The sequence below is a fragment of the Ipomoea triloba genome, chromosome 15, assembly GCF_003576645.1.
Source record: "Ipomoea triloba cultivar NCNSP0323 chromosome 15, ASM357664v1".
Taxonomy (NCBI): domain Eukaryota; kingdom Viridiplantae; phylum Streptophyta; class Magnoliopsida; order Solanales; family Convolvulaceae; genus Ipomoea; species Ipomoea triloba.
The window spans coordinates 18,242,090-18,264,072 of NC_044930.1; the positions used below are offsets into that span (position 1 = coordinate 18,242,090).

Consider the following 21,983-nt stretch of genomic DNA (forward strand, 5'->3'; position numbering starts at 1 on the left):
GAAAGGAAGTTTTTAGTGCAATCCTTCCAGGGAGTTTCTGGAAGAAGAGTGGAAGTAGGCGGGTGGGCCGAACCACTTAAAAATCTCTCTTGCATTTACTTTCTGTTTTTATCTCTCGCTAACTTCTCGATTGCACTGCTATAATCACACCTCTCGAACTAACCCAAACTCGTGCTAACCAAAAAAGGGATAACATTTCCGCTGCGCATAAAACTTTGTCTTCACCTCGTGAGGTATCGAACCTAAACATCTAAGTTCAATACTACATGAGTTTATCGCAAGCTTGAAAGTTGATGGAATAGCTGGAGATCTCTACAGCCCCACCATTAAGTTTAGACTCTTCAACCAGGACTATAACATATCGGCCAACCATTTGGGAGTTCTCCTTGGATTCTACAATGAGGAAAACCAGTCGAAGCACTGGTACAGGAGACTGAGGCATGACTTTGGAGACAGAGATATACCGATGACATATTGGTCGAAGATTGCAAGACAAGGAGTCAAATGGGAAGGGTCAAGAGTGAGAGTTTCTCAGATTGTAAGGGAGGATTTAAAGTTTTATGGAAGGTGATCGCTCATTCATGGGAAGGAAGGCCTGAGACATATGACCGAGTCTCAAAGGCGGAGCTGTTCATGCTTTGGAATATGGACACCGGGAACTCGGTGAACATGAGCGCGATTTGTAGAAACTTGCTTGTTGCACAACAGCAAGAGTCAGCCAGGGCAATCTTCATAGGCCCCTTGGTGACAAGGCTATGCGTCTCCCTGGGCAATCAAATGAAAATGAATTGGTTCGAACATCGGCTTTCAGGAGCGCATATAGTTCCTTTATCTCCCGAGGACGTCGCAAAACTTCATTTGAGACAATTAGTGCGAACTAGGGTAAATGAGGAGATGGCGGATGATCACGCTAACACGCCCATGACATCCCCAGGATTCACTCCTTCTCCGATGTCATTCAACTCCCCGTCTCTTTCGGAAATGTACTCGCCGTTGGATTCTTCAATGTATTCCCCACCACCGAGAGAGCCCGGACCGTCCGTACCTCCACCCCAACCTGAAGAGCAAGACCCCAACTCCTCTACCTTCAACATTCCAAGCTGGTTCACCCCGGTCACTGATTGGAGATCCCTCCAAAATTTCCAATACCAATTGCACTTGGAGCAAATGCAAAAGTTGGATGAAATTTCGAGAGAGATCAAGGAAATCAGTAGAGCATGAAGGAAAGAAGAAACTGAAGAAGAGAAAAGACAAATCTTGATGATGATGACTTGTGATCTATTAACTCTGAACAATTAATTGTGGACAATCTCTTTACTTTTGTTTATATTTTTAGCTATATTTCTGTTTATATTTTATCTTGCACGTTTCGTCTAGCCAAAGACGTTAAACGTGGCGCTTTTTGGGAGGCAACCCACGAATAAGAAGAAGAAAGGACCACTCCACCAACAACCGTGGAAAACCAATTTTGAAAGGTATAATTTCAAATTCTTAATTTATTTCTTTACCTTTACTCTAACCGTGTTTAAAGGGCAAACTCAGATTGCAAAACTTTTCTAAGGATACAAATTGTAAGTATTTCTTTTATCCTAATTCAATACCCTGTTTTGGTTCGCTTTATTTTCTAGGATCACAAATGAAGAGCTGCATAAAATTGTTGTGTTGAATGTAGTCTATTTGTTAGAACTGTTTAGCCAGTTCGCACTTTTAAGTGTGGAAAAGAGGCGTGTGTAGAACCCTTAAACATATATCCTTTTTCCTCCGTTCCTTATGGAAACATCGAGGACGATGTTTATTTTTAAGTGTGGAAACTTGGGTGTATGCTTCTTGAAACAGTTGATTGATTAAGTGATAAGGTATAGGAACCTAGAGGGTGTGTTTTTGCCAATACTATCTAGGAGGGCTCCAAACCTTGTGCCAAAGATTGAATGTCTTAAATATGCTTTGGAAGTTTCACTTTGCACCAATTTGCACATTTTGACCCAATTTTGAAAATTTTGATGAATGCTTGCATCCTTTGAGTTTTAGAGAGATAAGAATAGCGAAGCCTAGAAACTGAATTAATCTCAGCAGGACATGGGGCAAAAGGAGAGCCTAAGTGAGCTATGAGTGAAAACAATCCCTAGAAAAAGGCATGAGGGGTTGATATGGTAAAACGTGAATAAAGGCAAAAGGCCATTCCTAGAGATAAAAATGAGGTGAGCCATCTTGTCTGGATAAGGGGTAACCATTGCACTGTCTTCGAAAAAGCATGGATCTCCATGGGAAGTCGGNCTCCATGTGAAGTCGGGTAGCCTGATGACGTTATCCTAGGAAGCGAGAAAATAGAGTGATCGCCCAAGCCATGGCGATGAGCGGTCCATGTCCCTGCCCTCACTTATATTATGAAAAAAGGCTTTGGCGTTAGGATGGAATTGGCTGAGGGATGAGCATCGGTCCCACTAGTCGGATCGGCTTGAGGCCCCTAGAAAATACAAGGTGAAAACTCTTTTGTCACTTGCATGCTTGAAAGGTGTGAACAGAAATCTTCTCATGAAATATCCATCTCTCGAGACCTTGACTTCCTCAGCATATTTCTTACATTTGGTTGGCACAACTTTAGTAGTCTTGGTAGATAGTGTAGGGGATTTCACCCGCTCAACTCCGAACACCTACACATCACTTGATCGATTAACCGTGAGAGAAAGAACTATCCTTGGTGCTTATATGATTAGTGCTTAGAAAAGTATGCTTGCTTGAGGACAAGCAAGGTTTAAGTGTGGAAACATTGATAAGCACCAAGGATAGCACTTATAAGGGGTCTCTATTAGATTAAAAGCGCATCGTTTTGACATCCAATTACAACAATTGCATGCATTTCAGCTCAAATGCGATCAATTTCTTCTAACAACATTTCCAGAAAGAGTCTTGAAGTATTTCACAGGTTGGAGAGGGATTTGAAGCTGAAATAGAGCAAAAGACAAACAAGCCGATATGCAGTAGCGCCCCACGCAGCCTCACACGCGTGTGGCTGGGCGTGGAATTATTCCAGAGAGCCACCACGCCACTCATACGCGTGTGAGCAAGCGTGGTCGGGCCAAGGGCTATTTTGGGAAATTTGTTCCTTTTCTTTGTCACCTATATAAATCCCTTTTGCCCTAAACCTAAAAAAAAAAAGAGTTTTAGATCAGAAAATTGATAGAATATGATAGTTAGATCTAGAGGGTTTTCTCCCCTTTTGGGGCAAAATTCCTTCCATTCATAGTTAGAATAGATCAAGGGCAAGAAGGAAGATTAGGATTCAAGATCAAGGTTGTAAGACCCTCTTTTTCAAGAGGTGGTAACCATTCTCTTCAATTTCTAATTCGATACTTGTTTCTTTGAATTTCCTTTTCCTTTTCTTGTTTCTTAGTATGCTAGAGTAGATTAGATAGGGGATTGGTGGCCCCATGGTAGATCTATGTGGATGTTTAATATTATTGTTTTGATTTGTGAATTTCTTGCTTGTTGGATGTTAAACTTGTGTGGATGATGTTCTTTAAGCTTTGTGCCTTTTGTGGCCACATTAGGTAGCAAACCCAAAGGAAGTGAGTGTGCGCACGATAGCGGCCACCCACGAGTCTCACTCACCCACATCTCCGCTCTTAGTCCGAAAGGACAAGACCCAAGAGGAGTGGTAGACAAAGTGCTCGATGAAATGCCCCAACCGAATGAGGATGTGGGAGTCCAAAGTGTGACGTCACTTGGTAGTGTGCCATGAACTCCCTAGTCTATTCCACAACTTGTATTCACAAAACCAACCAAAGATAAACCACATGGAAAAGCCTAAAGCCCCAATCTCCTCTTTACTTTTCTTTACTTCACACCACTTTTTACCAACCTTACTCTTTTACCAATGAATCCAACTCCTAGCCATTCCAGTAACTCTTTTCCTTCCACCTCTTAGATGCCATCATACCCATTCGATTCCCATTCGTCATCCTTGAGAGACACGACACTCGGGGAGTCTTGACTCTTCGTTTTACAACTGTACACCTTCACATTCGCACTCACCCCATACAAACCACACATCGTCAAATATGATATGGTAATCATCAGGATTGTCACTATAAGTTAACATCTTATACAATGATCTCGTTGACTCTTCTGGAGTTTATGTGGGTGAATATTTTCATAACATGTCTAATATTTCTTAACCATACCCACTTTTATTATCCTTTCNCTCCATGTGAAGTCGGGTAGCCTGATGACGTTATCCTAGGAAGCGAGAAAATAGAGTGATCGCCCAAGCCATGGCGATGAGCGGTCCATGTCCCTGCCCTCACTTATATTATGAAAAAAGGCTTTGGCGTTAGGATGGAATTGGCTGAGGGATGAGCATCGGTCCCACTAGTCGGATCGGCTTGAGGCCCCTAGAAAATACAAGGTGAAAACTCTTTTGTCACTTGCATGCTTGAAAGGTGTGAACAGAAATCTTCTCATGAAATATCCATCTCTCGAGACCTTGACTTCCTCAGCATATTTCTTACATTTGGTTGGCACAACTTTAGTAGTCTTGGTAGATAGTGTAGGGGATTTCACCCGCTCAACTCCGAACACCTACACATCACTTGATCGATTAACCGTGAGAGAAAGAACTATCCTTGGTGCTTATATGATTAGTGCTTAGAAAAGTATGCTTGCTTGAGGACAAGCAAGGTTTAAGTGTGGAAACATTGATAAGCACCAAGGATAGCACTTATAAGGGGTCTCTATTAGATTAAAAGCGCATCGTTTTGACATCCAATTACAACAATTGCATGCATTTCAGCTCAAATGCGATCAATTTCTTCTAACAACATTTCCAGAAAGAGTCTTGAAGTATTTCACAGGTTGGAGAGGGATTTGAAGCTGAAATAGAGCAAAAGACAAACAAGCCGATATGCAGTAGCGCCCCACGCAGCCTCACACGCGTGTGGCTGGGCGTGGAATTATTCCAGAGAGCCACCACGCCACTCATACGCGTGTGAGCAAGCGTGGTCGGGCCAAGGGCTATTTTGGGAAATTTGTTCCTTTTCTTTGTCACCTATATAAATCCCTTTTGCCCTAAACCTAAAAAAAAAAAGAGTTTTAGATCAGAAAATTGATAGAATATGATAGTTAGATCTAGAGGGTTTTCTCCCCTTTTGGGGCAAAATTCCTTCCATTCATAGTTAGAATAGATCAAGGGCAAGAAGGAAGATTAGGATTCAAGATCAAGGTTGTAAGACCCTCTTTTTCAAGAGGTGGTAACCATTCTCTTCAATTTCTAATTCGATACTTGTTTCTTTGAATTTCCTTTTCCTTTTCTTGTTTCTTAGTATGCTAGAGTAGATTAGATAGGGGATTGGTGGCCCCATGGTAGATCTATGTGGATGTTTAATATTATTGTTTTGATTTGTGAATTTCTTGCTTGTTGGATGTTAAACTTGTGTGGATGATGTTCTTTAAGCTTTGTGCCTTTTGTGGCCACATTAGGTAGCAAACCCAAAGGAAGTGAGTGTGCGCACGATAGCGGCCACCCACGAGTCTCACTCACCCACATCTCCGCTCTTAGTCCGAAAGGACAAGACCCAAGAGGAGTGGTAGACAAAGTGCTCGATGAAATGCCCCAACCGAATGAGGATGTGGGAGTCCAAAGTGTGACGTCACTTGGTAGTGTGCCATGAACTCCCTAGTCTATTCCACAACTTGTATTCACAAAACCAACCAAAGATAAACCACATGGAAAAGCCTAAAGCCCCAATCTCCTCTTTACTTTTCTTTACTTCACACCACTTTTTACCAACCTTACTCTTTTACCAATGAATCCAACTCCTAGCCATTCCAGTAACTCTTTTCCTTCCACCTCTTAGATGCCATCATACCCATTCGATTCCCATTCGTCATCCTTGAGAGACACGACACTCGGGGAGTCTTGACTCTTCGTTTTACAACTGTACACCTTCACATTCGCACTCACCCCATACAAACCACACATCGTCAAATATGATATGGTAATCATCAGGATTGTCACTATAAGTTAACATCTTATACAATGATCTCGTTGACTCTTCTGGAGTTTATGTGGGTGAATATTTTCATAACATGTCTAATATTTCTTAACCATACCCACTTTTATTATCCTTTCATAAAGTAGTGGAGGTAAAACAAGCATAACTAATTTGGGATTTAGCATCATAGAGATAAAAAAAAGAGTCAATACCAAGTGGTCTTATGAAAAATACACATTGGTTTATCGCATAACTTTACTAGAGGATATTTGGAACACTAAGAGTTATAAGTGATTTCATTGTAAGGACAATATCAGTCCTAATACGATCGCGGAACTTCTGGTTCTTCAGTAGTGTTCCAATAGTTTTGAAGTAATGGACTTCAAGTCCCAAAAAATGTCCTCATTATCATTTTTGAGCCTAAATGGTCATTTATATATTTTAAGAGATTATTGGACAACCGTTAGTGTGATAAGTCAATCATACTAAAAATAAACTAATTGGTGTATAATTTTTTCAAGGAAATACTCGATCTGCAGGTCGAGATAATACTTGATTTTCCAAGTCCTTTTATTTCTAAAATTCGTCTTTAGATCTAATATCATTAAGCTCTTTACGATGTTTATAACACCAACATAGGTTGAGATAACGATTAGTAGCCCCTTAATAAGTACTAATGGTATATTTTGATTTTTATATTTTCCTGTTTTAGGAGGAAATTACTCAATTACTTGCTTTACTATTTCAAGTTAAGTAAAGCCTCTATACTTTAACAACAAGCATGTTGTAATATTTATTTTGAGAATTATAGATTCATCAAGGATTTCTCAAATAAACATATCGAATTTATTAATTCTACGATCATTTACAAGTCAATAAAGAACACTTATGGTGCATATTATCCCTTCTAAATGAGGGTAATAACTTCATTCATAATCCTTTAAAGAATTCATAATGACACGCAATTCCTTCTTCAAAAGGATAATTACTCAGTCAATTATGATCTGTGCTAAGGTCATATAAAGATCATTTCGTCCAATGACCTTATTGTCATGTGGTCACGCCGATTATTAGTTGCATATCTAACTTTATTCTGCCATTTATCTTGTATAGCGGAACTTAGTGTCATCGTACATGGAGATTTGATTAAAATCAATCAAGGGTATCTGTGTGAACCCATGTGTTACAAATACTCGTTATTATACTACCTCATCATTTTCATTTTTCTTTCACACAAACACCTATTTGTAACTAACAGGGTTAACATACGTGTTATAAAGAGAATTTATTTTTAGCGAGTCGAGCTATGCATTAATTGCTTCTTTAAATATTAAACAATGAGGATGCTTCTGGCATCTCACATGGATCCAGTTTATTTAAATGAGCAATTATATAGGCAATTGTGTTGTCGACAATTATTATAATTTTCTCCCATATTTATAAAATTCATGACAATCTTTAAATTAACCAGATCGTTGACATTTCCCAAAATTATTAAGATCTAGTCGTTCCGCATCCCTAGTATTATGTTTGTTTGGTGCACCTTACTAGGGGTTTCTTCATCTGGGCGAATGTCTTAAAAACATAACTTTTAAGATTTTTCAAAGAGTGACATAATTCTTTACTAGAGTTTTTTCCCAAAATAGTCCCTCGACTATTCCTCATTCTCAATTTTGCATTTCGACTTTCAATTGCACCTAATGTGGTCTCTCGACTTCAAAAACTCACCCAATTTGGTCCTCCGTTACATATTCCGTCAAATCAGTGTTAAAATGAAGGGCGTTTTCGTCCATTTATCTATTGTTAGCCTAATAAACCTTGAGAAATAGTTGAGAGACCATTTTGAGAATAGTCAAGGGACCATTTTGGGAAAAGCTATTTTATTTATTTCATTTTTGTTTATTTTCATTTTTTAGACTCTATAAAATTAGAATTTCTATACATTTTTTTCTTACAAATATAAATAGTTAAAATCATGCAATCCATTCTAAAAAATTTTAACTTTTTTACAGACTTTTTCCCTCTATCTAAATATACAAACTATTCCTATGCAGATTTACAATAAGTTTCGTAAATTTTATAAATACTCAATTTCAAGCACCGATTAAAATAATTCTTAGTCACATCTGTAGTACTAAATATATTACTTTGGATTTTTTTTATAAATAAGATATAATATTATTAAACTCAAATAATTAAAAATAATGTGCCCACAGCACAAAAGATTTTATGATTGACTTAAAAATTAACTATAAATTTTATTATTGAATACAAATTGAAAATTATTAAACATTATTTATAATAATTATTGTGTCTCGTGTAATATACTAAAATTATTAGGTAGGATTTTTATAATTAAGGTATAATTTAATTAAATCAAAATTATTAAAAATAATGTGTCCACATTACAAAATAAATTATACTTACCTTAATAAAAAAAATAAGAAGAGGAAAACATATAAAAGATGTCATACAATATCTTAAATAATGTAAATTAATATAAAATTTAATAATTACTTCGAAATCAAATACAGAAAATATTGCAAGAAACATTGACGAGATTTTACTTTTCGGCTCACCTGAGAAGTTTACTAGAAAAATTTACCTTTCGGTCCAATATTTTCCCTACATTTTACACTCTTTGGGTGTCTACCCTTGAAAAAAAATATTATTTTTAATGGTAAAAGTAATATTTAATGTGATACATAGTGATTGATTGTCTATGAACATAAAAAAAAATGAAATTTATGGAACTTATTGTAAAACTTCATAGGAATAGTTTGTATATTTAGAGGAAAAGTCTGTAAAGAAAGTTAAAAATTTTGAGGTTGGATTGAGCGATTTTCACTATTTATATTTGTAAGAAAAAAATGTATAGAAATTCTAAATTATAGAGTCTAAAAAATGGAAATAAACAAAAATGAAATAAATAAAATAGTTTTTCCCAAAATGGTCCCTGACTATTCTCAAAATGGTCCCTCAACTATTTTCAATGTTTATTAGGCTAACAATAGGTAAATGGACGAAAATACCCTCCATTTTAACACTGATTTGATAGAATATGTAACGGAGGACCAAATTGGGTGAGTTTTTGAAAGTCGAGGGACCACATTAGGTGCAATTGAAAGTCGAAATGCAAAATTGAGAATGAGCAATAGTCGAGGGACCATTTTGGAAAAAAACTCTTCTTTACTAGATCTAGTTGTTGTGGATTCTTATATAATGAATCTCCTTCACTTCTGGTGTCAAGGAGTATTGATATACATATATATGGTCCGATTTGGGGAATGTGTATGGGACCTAGTCACTATTTTTATGAAATAGATTTATTTGGTAGAGATGTTTGATATCTTTCTGAACATCCAATTCAGTCTAATTGAAACGCAGTTTTAATTTTTGAAAATCATTTCATCTTGTGATGAAATTTCACGGCATTCCATTTCAATTTGATCATATCTCCCCCTAATGCCGTGAACCGATCTTCATGCAGTCAGTGTATCCATTGTGTCTCTCGGAGGGGCAATATTTGAGATAACAAATGAAGATTTAGAGGTATACTATGGTGGTTATGTAATAGATTAGACTGCATTCATAAGAATAAAATCGCAGATTTGGGAAATGTTTATTTGAAGACCACGTATTAGATATAAGGATGGATAAGGATATGCGGTGTGTCAAAATTTTAGAATTAACGTAGCAGCATGAAGACTGCATTTCCACAATAAGTATCCGACACATTGGAGTTTTGAAAAATAATTTATACTTATTTAAGGAGCTAAACCATTCTGGTGTGTACATAAGTTACGTGATGCTCCACCTTAATGCACAATCTCATATAATAATCGTCGAAAAACTTTGAAGTTTGAAATTCTTAGACTGCCATAATCAAGGTCTAAGAGATTGAAAGAGTCTCCTAATGATTAAACCCAATTGCTGGATTTATTAGAGGACCCTTAACTACTTACTGGACTAGTGCAAGGATAAGAACAGTGAGTATTTAAAAAGGCAATCAAGAACAAGCAAACATTAAAGCAGTAAGAACACCAGAAATTGGTAATCCAGTTCGGAATCTCAATTCCTACGTCTGGGGGGCATCACTCTGATTGCCCAACTCTTCATTGATCAACACTGTGAAATGTACCACCAATTTACAGTTGAGAATCACACGGTAACTCTAGAAAATCATCATAGTCTCCATTCTAGAGTTCAACCTTGAAGAGTTGACAAGAACTTGATCTCCCGATCTTCATGAATTGAGGCTCCCCCTCAATGATTGCACGGATGGATGGCGTTCAGAGTGAATGCTTGCCCAATTTACTTCACCGAGAAGATGTATCTTGAATCAAAGGTAAGCTTTGTCAAGATTTCTTGCAATCACCAAAATGGATTTTTACGTTTCAGATCTTCAGTGTGTATTCACTCAGCCCGATCACAAGGGATTTATCTCATATATATCTTGCTCTGATTCTGGTAAGTCGTTGGAGTTTCCGTAACTAACTCTGATCCTCTTCCTTGCATTTGTACAGTGTCTTGTTCAGTGAGCTGTCTTCAAAGTCTTCAAAGTCTTTTGAGTCTTCTGAACTGTTTACTGAACTAAACTATTATAAACCTAGAACACTAACAGAGAACCTGTTTTTGAACTATCTGCTGAACTAACAGAATTGTCACAAGAGCTTGGTACAACTCAGGGAGTTTCAAAACAGTTTTCACTTAGTAATTTTATTAACAATCTCCCCTTTGTAGCAAGTTTCTTGGCAATTCACAACAATCTTTTAAAAGCATCAGAGATAGTTAAAAACAGCGTTCATTCAAATAACATAGTCCCAAAAATAATTTGAACTTGAAGATGATTATATCATCAGCACAAAGCAAAATAAGCTAACACATGAGACCCTATTACAAATTTCTAAAATACAAAATCTTCTTAGCAGATCTGGGGGTCTTCAAAAAAATGTAACCAAAAGTAACCAAGTAATAACCAAGTAATGGTTTAACCAAGTAATAACCAATTAACGGTAACCAATGCTTAGAAAGGTTGTTACTACTCCCCCTATTGCCAGATTCTGAGGACTCATCCTCCTGGCGGTTCATGGTGGAATCACCTTCTGGTGGGTTTTCAGTAGTCTGTTCATCACTTGCCATGGAAGGATCAGTAGGTGGTTCAGCAGTAGTAGCAGTCATCTCTTGATCTCTCAACCTCAATTGTTCACGCAATTGCATCTCAACTGTTCTCTTTTCAACAAGTATCTGTATGATCGTGTTGAGATCTTTGATGCTTCTATCAAGGTGCTGGGCTGTGAGTTTGCTGGTGAAAGGGACGTCAAGGTTCAAGGCTGGGGCTGAGCTACTTGCATGTTCTGGAAAGATGTCAAGCACATGAGTTCCTTGTTTGAGTCGGGCATCAATCATTCTAACTTGAGGGGATTCGATAGGTTCATTCTGCTCAGGTTTGAATCCTTGTGTGCGCAGTACTCCATAAATTGTGCAGGGAAAAGGTAGCTTCACTTTGCTTTCCTTTGACTCTGGTTTTCTGAAAGATGCCACATGTTTGAAGATTATATCACCTAAGTCAATGGGAATACCTTTTCCTATTTTGTAGATCAAGGTGGCCATGAGCAAGTTCAATCCTCCTCTACGTTCATTTGGCATCCAATTTGTCATGGCTAATTTGTGCAGAATTGCATACTTTGTTGTCAGTGATTTGGCAGGCAGCATGTTGGTTTCAGCAGGCCAATAGCTATAAGTTCCTCTAGTAATGACCTTTGTGATGGTGTTCGCCCATATAATTGGATCCTCAATATCACTTGCATCAATGCCCAGATATAGGTTGATAGTGCGAGTATCGAAATTGTATTCATTTCCTCTCAGCCAGACACGCCCATATAGTTGTGATCCAGCCTCCTTGATGCTCTTCATTAGGTTTGCATAAAACTCCTTTATAGCAATAGGTCGGTAGCTCCTCTGAGTTGTCACTGACTTGACAAGATTCAACTTTTCAGATACTTGCATGAGTTGGCACTAGGATTTGAACTTTTCAACATCAAGATATCTCTCACTCAAAATCTTCCTTTTGTTTATGGATTCCCATCTTGCTGCATACTCATCAGATATGAATTGAGGAGTGATCACTTCAAGAGGTGCAACAGCAAATACGTCTGGCTGGCTTTCAGGTTGTTGAGCTTGAATGTTCTTCTTTCTCTTCTTACTTCCAGTGGTTTCCTGAGGGATGGTTTGTTCAGCAGCTGGTTGTTTTCTCTTAGATTTTCGTACAGGTGATGGGGTTTCCTTCTCCTTTTGTTCTGTGATTGTGGATGACCTGGTTTTACGCCTTGTGGCAGGGACAGGGAAGACTTGTATTTTTGTCACTGGATTTTTGTCAGCTTGTTCTTCTAGGACCTTCTTCTTCCCTTTGGCCTTTTCTTTGTTTCTCTTTACTTGTGACAGAGGTAGATTGTCTTCATCATCAGCCGGGTCTGCAACCTGTATTTCTAGAACATTTCCTGTTTCAAATTCAAACTCAAAGTCCAGTGGGGACTCATCAGTAGGCAGATTGGTTGGTGTTGTTTCTAGGTTTGATTCAGTTGGAGGCAGATTGGTTGGTGTTGTTTCTGGGTTTGGTTCAATTTAAGGTTCAGACATAGTTTCATCAGTGTGTGACTCTTCTGACTGGATAGGAAGTGGGATTTCAGGATTTTGTTGTTTAGGGTTATCTGCTTGTGTGGGTTGTGGTGGTGGTAGTGATAGGATTTGATCTTGTGAGGGTTTTGAACCTTGAGGTATGTTTAAAGGGACAGATAATCGGTTAACAAGAGAGGTTGACCTTTTGTGTTCATCCATGATGTTAAACAGATTAAGTTTAGAGAATAGTGAGGCAGGGGGTTCAAGCTGATGTGGACCATATACAACAGCAGATATTGGATTGACATCAACAGGCAAGGGCAGGTTTTTATCAGGATTAGAGGATTTTTCATGTTCATCATCAATTGGTTCTTGTTTTACAGAAACTAAGGGCAAGGGTTTTTCTACAGGAGTATTTTCTCTGTTAATTTCATCCTCAGTATCCGATAGAACAATTATATCCTGAAAATTTTGTTAAGCACATAAACTATACTGTTCATATACGCACATATGTTGAATAAAACAGTTAATAGATAAGGGATTTTGCAGAATAAACCTCAGGATCCTTAGCTTTTGATGTTCCTTCTGTCTCGACTACGAGTGGCTTGAGAAACCCTTTCAGATAATCTAGTTGCTCCGCCCTTGAATACCATGACCAGATTGGTTCTCCTCCAGGAGGCTTTATCTTGTTATTGATGATCATCACCATCTCTCGGGATGCCTGATGTTGAATTTCTGAAGGATATCTGTTTGTAAGACGAGAAAAATCGAAGTATTGTGACTCATCTTGGTCCATTGATGCGATTTGTTTCAAGACTCCAGGTTTAGTGTGAAGCTTTAAGAGGTTTGCAGCTTTGAGGGATTCGTGAGATCTTTTATTTCTTCTTATTACAACTGGGTTTTTCAAAGGTCAAAGGACTCCATGATGGCCGGCTCCTTCGGGTCACGTGATGAAGCGTGAGGATAGTGGGAGTCGTGCTGATTTGACGGTTGTCCTCTCCGTAATTAATGCTATCGTAGCTTGGTCAGTAGGGTACACTGTTCTTCAGGTATCTTATGCTTATCAAGTTGGACATCAAATATTGTGTGTAACAAAACAAAAAAATATATAAAAAAAATATTAAAACGAATTTAAAGTCAAAGTGAGGTGAGAAACTTGTACCACTTTCTACACTAGTTCTGTGGACCGTTACACATACCGAGATCAGATTTGAGAATGTTGAATCTGATTGATTCCAATGCCTTTGTGAATATATCCCCAAGTTGTTTGTCTGTTGGTATGTAATGCAGCTTAATGTCTCCGTTTTCCACAAGTTCCCTGATAAAATGGTGTCGGATATCTATATACTTAGTGCGGGAATGTTGGACAGGATTTTTCGCAATATTAATAGCGCTGGTGTTGTCACAGTGAAGATCAGCACTATTGATCTTTAGACCATAATCGTTCAGCATCTGTTTCATCCATATAAGTTGAGAGCAGCAACTCCCAGCAGCTATGTATTCTACTTCTGCAGTGGATAATGAGATGGAATTTTGCTTCTTGCTGAACCATGAAACGAGGTTTTTGCCTAAAAAGAAACACCCTCCCGATGTACTTTTTCTGTCCTCCAGGTTTCCTGCCCAATCGGCATCACTGTATCCCAGTAGTTCAGTACCTGAGTCACGAGAATACCATAGCCCATAGTTTACTGTTCCCTTAACATATTTGATGATTCTTTTGACTGCATTTAGATGTGCTTCTCTTGGGTTTGCTTGGAAACGTGCACATAGACCTACACTGAACATTATATCGGGCCTGCTTGCGGTTAGGTACAGTAGACTGCCAATCATACTTCGATAAAGCTTGCCTTCTACTGGTTTTGAGTCCAAGTCTTTTGATAGTTTTACAGTAGTGGAAAGAGGGGTTTTGGCCTCCTTGGCAGATTCAAGACCAAATCTTTTTATCAGGTTTTGAGCGTACTTGGTCTGTGACAGAAATAACCCTGTTTCCATCTGTTTAACCTGTAGTCCTAAGAAACATGTCAATTCTCCGATCATGCTCATCTCAAATTCTTTTTCCATGACTCGAATAAATTCTTTGACATTTGTAGGCGATGTTGAACCGAACACGATGTCATCTACATAAACCTGGGCTACTGTTATGTGATCTGCGGTCCTTTTAACAAATAGGGTTTATCAGCTCCACCGCGGATGTACCCATTTTTCAGAAGATATTGTGTGAGGCGTTCATACCAAGCTCTTGGCGCTTGTTTAAATCCATAGAGGGCCTTTTTTCAGTTTGTAGACGTGATCAGGATAATATGGATCCTCAAACCCTTTTGGTTGAGCCACAAAGATTTCCTCATTGAGAAGTCCATTCAGGAACGGAGCCACAAAGATTTCCTCATTGAGAAGTCCATTCAGGAACGCAGTTTTCACATCCATCTGGTTCAGTTGAAAGTTCAGGATGCAGGAGACGGCTAACATCTGGTTCAGTTGAAAGTTCAGGATGCAGGAGACGGCTAACAATAGTCTTACAGACTCAAGTCTAGCAACTAGTGCAAATGTTTCTTCATAATCAATTCCTTCAATCTGTGAATAGCCTTGTGCCACCAGTCTAGCCTTATTTCTCGCAACATTTCCTTGTTCATCGATTTTATTTCGAAAGATCCACTTTGTTCCGACTACATTTGCATCTTGAGGGCATGGTACAAGATCCCATACCTCATTTCGTTCAAATTGAGCGAGTTCATCCTGCATAGCCCTTATCCAGTTTTCATCTTGAAGTGCTTCTTTGTAATTTTTGGGTTCAAACTTTGACGTATAGCAAGCGTATCCAAATAACTCAGCAAGACTACCCCTCAACATTCCTCTGGTTCGAACACCAGTCGAGGGTGTCCCCAGTATATTTTTTGCAGGATGATTCTTCTGAACATGAGATGGAACCTGCTTTGGTTGTGTAGATGGATAGGCGTCAATGTTTGTCTGTTGTTCAGTGTCTGGTTCTGAGTCATCTAGTTCAGTTTCTGACTCAGATTTCTCGATTCCTTCTTCATCTTCTGATTTTCTTTGGTTTTGCTCAGGTTCAGTGACTGGAACATACTCACTAACTGTTTGCGGTTGATCATCTACAATTACATTGATTGATTCTTGCACAGTCTTGATACGTTTGTTGTAAACCCTGTAGGCTCTGCTATTTGGTGAGTATCCCAAGAATATACCTTCATCACTTTATGGCTCAAATTTTCCAACATTTTCTCTATCATTTAATATGTAACATCTGCTGCCAAAGATCCGAAAGTATTTCAGATTTGTTTTCCTTCCTCGCCATAGCTCGTATGGTGTAAGTGACATCCCCGGTCTGAGATAAACTCTGTTGCTTATATGACACGCAGTATGTACTACCTCTACCCAAAAGAACTGAGGAAGGTTTTTGCTATTAATCAGAACTTGAGCCATCTCTTGAATAGTTCTGTTCTTTTGTTCAACTACTCCATTCTGCTGAGGAGTTTTGGGTGCTGAAAATTCATGGCTTATTCCATTCTTGGAGCAGAAGTTAGAAAATTCCTGATTTTCAAATTCCCTACCGTGATCTGATCTGATCCTCACAATTTTCACAATGTGTGATCCTTTTTCTTTTTGTAGCTTCAAACACAGTTTCTCAAATTGTTCAAAAGTTTCTGACTTATTTCTGAGAAGCATTACCCAGCAAAAACGAGAGTAATCATCAACACAGACAAGTATATATCTTTTACCTCCCAAGCTTTCCACCTGTGTTGGTCCGATTAGATCCATATGCAGAAGTTCTAGACATGAAGAGGTTCCTATATGGTTGAAAAATTTGTGTGGAGTTCTAGTTTGCTTTCCAAGCTGACATGGCCCACATATACCAGTTCCCTTAACTTTAAACTTTGGTATGCCCCTTACACATTCATGACTTATGAGTTGATTCATGTCTTGATGGTTCATATGTCCATGTCTTTGATGTCATAGATCCGTATTGTCACTGATTGTCCTGCAGCACAACAGATTAGAAGATAAAATATAACAATTGTTAGAGGATTTTATACCTTCCATGATAACCTTATTCTGTTGGTCCTTGACAATGCATCTATCTTTTGTAAATCCAACATTCAGCTTTTGGTCACACAGTTGGCTGATGCTGATCAGATTTGCTTTAAGACCCTGAACCAGAAGAACCTTCGACAGTGAAGGGAGTCCAGCTACATTGAGAATCCCAATACCCATAATGTCACCTTTGATTCCATCACCAAAGGTTACTTGTCCAGTATAAGGAATTACATTCTTAAGAAATTCTTTACAGCCAGTCATATGTCTGGAACAACCACTGTCGAAATACCATTTTCCTTGTTCTTTCCCAAAAAGTATAGAGTAACAGACCAAATCCGACTTTCTTACCCAAACTTGACATCTGACAGGGGTGATCCATTTCTGCTGAAATTTGTTGATTCTCTTATCACTGTAGAACCTGTAGCATTCTGGTCTTGTATGGCCTTTCTTGTGGCAGTAGTGACATATTGGAGTATATTTCATCAATATTTTCTGATTATTTTCAATATTTGTCCAAGAGCTAGTACCTGCAGGAACAAACTTAGTAGAGAATGAATTTTGAGAGTTTCGAATGTACCCAGACCGTTTCGAATGTTGGGAGATCTTCCAGAGTCAAGGATTTGATTCGGGGTTGAAGTTGTGTTCATCATTTGGATTTGTTTTTTGAAGGCTTCCAATTCAGCTGAGAGCAGAATCACTTTGGAGTTGGACTCAGCTAGTTCAGCATCTTTGTCAGCAACCAGTTTCTTTAATGATTCAATGTTTTTTTCAGGAACTCATTTTTAGAGTTTGTGGTTGTGTGTGTCTTCAAGAGAATGTCACATTTCTTGTACAGTTGAATGTAAGATTTCTCAAGTTCTTCATAAGGCATTTTGTCTGCGTCTTCATGATCTGAGTAAGTTTCAGATTCCAATTGAGGTTCAGCCACAACAGTAGTGAAAGCAACAAACTTTCCTGATATTTCTTCATCTTCATCTTGGGTTTCTTCTGAGTATTCTTCATCACTCCAAGTGGTTGCTTTCATAGACTTTTTCCTTTTAAGGTAGGTAGCACATTCAACCTGAATATGCCCAAAACCTTCACATTCTCTGCACTGAATTCCTTTGTTCTTATTCTTGACTTCCCCTTGTTGCCATTGATTTTGTCGTGTATGATTAGTGTATTGTCCAGATTGATTTGTCAGACCAGAGTTCTTCTGATAGTTTGAATTTGAAGATTTTCGACTAGATCGAGATGAGTTTGACGCAGATGGAATAGCACTGTTTGACCTATTTGGTTGATTCTTACCTCCTCTGTTTCTTCGATTTATCTGTTTCAGAATCTTGGTGAAGTTTCTTGTTATCATTGCCACAGATTCATCATCTAATTCTTCGCATTCTTCTTCTGAGTCACATTCTTCGGCAATGAAAGCTACATTTTCCCCCTTTTTTGAGTTGTTATCTTGCGATAAGATGTCCATTTTGTAAGTCCTCAGATTGCTCATTAATTCAGCAACAGATTTTGTTTCCCAGCCTATACTTTCTTGAATCGCAGTAACTTTCATCCTGAAGCATATGGGTAGGGATCAAAGAATCTTTCTAACCAGTTTATCCGAGGAAAACGGTTCGCCCAACACATCAGCTTCGTTCTTCAATTCTTGAACCCTAGCATTGAATTCAACGATGGTTTCTTCATCTTTCATCCGTAATTCCTCAAATCTGGTGAGAACTTGTTGCATCTTGGTTTGCTTAACAGACGAGTCTCGTTCATAGAACTTTTCAAGAATCTCCCAATCATCTTTTGCAGAGCTACATCCAGCGATTAATCCAAATTGATCTTCATAGAGCGAACCAGTGATTGTATTCAATGCCTTGTTGTTGTTATGACTGTTACTGATTTCTTCGGCACTCCATTGTTCAACCGGAGCCAGGATTTCAGACTTGTCTTCTTGTATCCTTTTAGGATGAGTCCACCCATGAGTAACAGCCTTCCATACATTTACTCCTTGTGCTTGGAGATAGATCTTGGTTCTCGCCTTCCAGTAAGCATAATTGGTGCCGATTAGTTGAGGAGGTCTAGCTTGCCCTTCCATATCTTCTTTCGGAAACACAACAACTTGAAGAACAGGGTTAAAGCAAAAGAACCAAAAAAGAGGAGAAATTTAAAGAATCGTCTATCAAGGGAATTGTCTTGAGACTGTGCTCTGATACCAATTGAAATTCTTAGACTGCCCTAATCAAGGTCTAAGAGATTGAAAGAGTCTCCCAATGATTAAACCCAATTGCTGGATTTATTAGAGGACCCTTAACTACTTACTGGACTAGTGCAAGGATAAGAACAGTGAGTATTTAAAAAGGCAATCAAGAACAAGCAAACATTAAAGCAATAAGAACACCAGAAATTGGTAACCCAGTTCGGAATCTCAATTCCTACGTCTGGGGGGCATCACTCTGATTGCCCAACTCTTCATTGATTAACACTGTGAAATGTACCACCAATTTACAGTTGAGAATCACACGGTAACTCTAGAAAATCATCATAGTCTCCATTCTAGAGTTCAACCTTGAAGAGTTGACAAGAACTTGATCTCCCGATCTTCATGAATTGAGGCTCCCCCTCAATGATTGCACAGATGGATGGCGTTCAGAGTGAATGCTTGCCCAATTTACTTCACCGAGAATATGTATCTTAAATCAAAGGTAAGCTTTGTCAAGATTTCTTGCAATCACCAAAATGGATTTTTACGTTTCAGATCTTCAGTGTGTATTCGCTCAACCCGATCACAAGGGATTTATCTCATATATATCTTGCTCTGATTCTGGTAAGTCGTTGGAGTTTCCGTAACTAACTCTGATCCTCTTTCTTGCGTTTGTACAGTGTCTTGTTCAGTGAGCTGTCTTCAAAGTCTTCAAAGTCTTCAAAGTCTTCTGAACTGTTTACTGAACTAAACTATTATAAACCTAGAACACTAGTAGAGAACCTGTTTTTGAACTATCTGCTGAACTAACAGAATTGTCACAAGAGCTTGGTACAACTCAGGGAGTTTCAAAACAGTTTTCACTTAGTAATTTTATTAACAAAGTTAATAAGACAATCCGAGAATTGGACATTATCCATAAGATACTAGTTCATATCCGTCTTTTTAGATCATGAGTAACACATGTATACTCATTAGATGAAGGATATTCGATCGAAGTAGGTTATGATAAGGCATTTCAATTTATGAAACCAATTGATTAAATGTCATGTAAATTGATGGAATAAAAGGGAAGCTCTACCGGAACCCACAAAGGAAACCTTATCAATAATGGTGGAAAGAATTTTAGAGGTTTGTATATAAAGATCACCCAAAAGGAGGTTATCAATATGATATTGCCAACAAGAGCGTTTGCTTCAAGCAATGCAACGTAGTTGGATTCATTAGTGTGCTGTTCATTTAGGTTTCAACAAAATGCTTCGGGGTGTGACACTTATGTAACCATTGTCTTTTACACCCACACTTGAAGCATACTTGTTGATGGGGCAGAGTTATGATTGTATGAATGTAGTTTTCCTCGACAAGTTGGATCATTTTGCTTTTATGCTTGTTTCGGGAGTTATTGTTGTTGCCACCTCAGCCTTACCTCTTCCCCGTCTTCAAGTGGTTGTGCTTCTATAGTTATTGGAGGAGAGTGGTGTGGAAAAAAAGACAAGGTCTCAGCAATTAAATTTGTGCCAGAGAAATTATGCTTACATAATTTTAGTTAGGTCACAATTGTGTATATAGCTGATTTAGAATCAGTCATTTGACTTGAAGTTTTGAAAGGTCAAGGCAAGACAGTCAAATTGTGATTTTAGAAAGGACTTGTGATATTTACTAGTCAAAACTATCCTTCAGGGATTTCTATAAGGCATATAATTGTTATCATAAGAGCAAATTAAGGTTTAGCAACAACAAAACCATGTCTTCGTTTTCTGATATGCAAACCCGAGAATATTATGATGGTTCACATGACCACAAATTAAAGCAAATTTGAGGAAATAGATGTTCTTAAATTTGAATAAAAGGATGGACACTATGCAATTGTGAGCTAAAAACGAGAGTTCACCTCTAAAGAATAATTTATAATTTGCATATGAACTCATATAAAGCAAGTTACAAATTAATTGCACAATAATAACAATTAAATATATGAGTAGACCGAAATTTAAGGCTAGCCCAAACACCTTAAATACAATCGTTAAATCATGCATCACGGTGCACATATCAATGTGCACCCTGGTCCAAAACGACGTCGTTTCGATGTCAGTGGACGCAGACGCGAATGACTCCAGGGAATTCATTTATCTATAATACACATAATCATTATCTAGAATACACAGAACGTTTGCCTAGAATACACAGAATGTTTGCCTAGAATACACAGAATATTGACACAAAATACACAGAACTCATCCTCCTAACATTCGAATGCACAAACACATCACAACCTGTGTTAATAACATGAATACACAAAATATTGACACAAAATACACATAACTTATCCTTCTAAATATTCGAATGCACAAACACATCACAACATGTGTTACTAACATGAATACATAGAACGGTTGCCTAGAATACACAGAACGATTGCCTGGAATACACAGAACGATTACCTAGAATACACAGAATATTAACATAAATACACAGACCTACCGAAACGGGAAACGTGATTTCCAAAAAATCGGACGGTTAGTTTACAATGCTCAAAACGATGTCGTTTACGTACGTGGTGCACATTGCTGTGTACACCGTGGTGCACGGTATAAGTTTCCCCTTAAATAAATAAATATATATATGCCAAAATAACAAATGATGGAAGAATATTTTAAGAAATTGAGTTAATCCAAAATTAGAAGAATTAAGCCCAAATCTTAAATCAAATGGGTCCAAAATTTAAAGCTAGTCCAAAAGTTTTAAACAAATTAAAAAAAAAGGACCCAAAAATATATACAATTTCTTAAATTTTAAACTTTGATTAAATTAGCTTAGAGTTTAATAACTTAAAAAGGCTCAATTTAATTTGTCCAACCAAAATCCAACTCTTTGTTGAGTCTGTTCTATTATTTCGGCCTTATTATTTATTGGAAAAAGTGTCAAATAGGCCACTGAACTTACTGGTTTTGTGCAATTGAGCCATTGAACTTAAAAAATGTGCAATTCAACCATCAAACAAGCAAAATTTGTGCAATTGGACCATTTTTACAAAAAAATTTAATTCAATTTGAGTTAAAAACATTTCAATATTGACTTCCAACTAGTATGGTTAAAGAAAATGCCACTCTTAATACATATATGTTAGTAATATAATTGGATTTTACCAA

General features: G+C 37.8%; 1 protein-coding gene across 1 annotated transcript; it reads right to left on the reverse strand.

The window, feature by feature from the left end:
* Positions 1 to 10,886: 10,886 nt before the first annotated feature.
* On the reverse strand, positions 10,887 to 11,999 carry LOC116005802. Its single transcript, XM_031246041.1, has one exon. The coding sequence runs from the start codon at positions 11,997 to 11,999 to the stop codon at positions 10,887 to 10,889; it is 1,113 nt and encodes a 370-aa protein (XP_031101901.1).
* Positions 12,000 to 21,983: the final 9,984 nt, after the last annotated feature.

Coding starts and splice junctions, on each gene's coding strand:
- LOC116005802 (XM_031246041.1), bottom strand. CDS start 11,999: ATGCAAGTATCTGAAAAGTTGAATCTTGTCAAGTCAGTGACAACTCAG.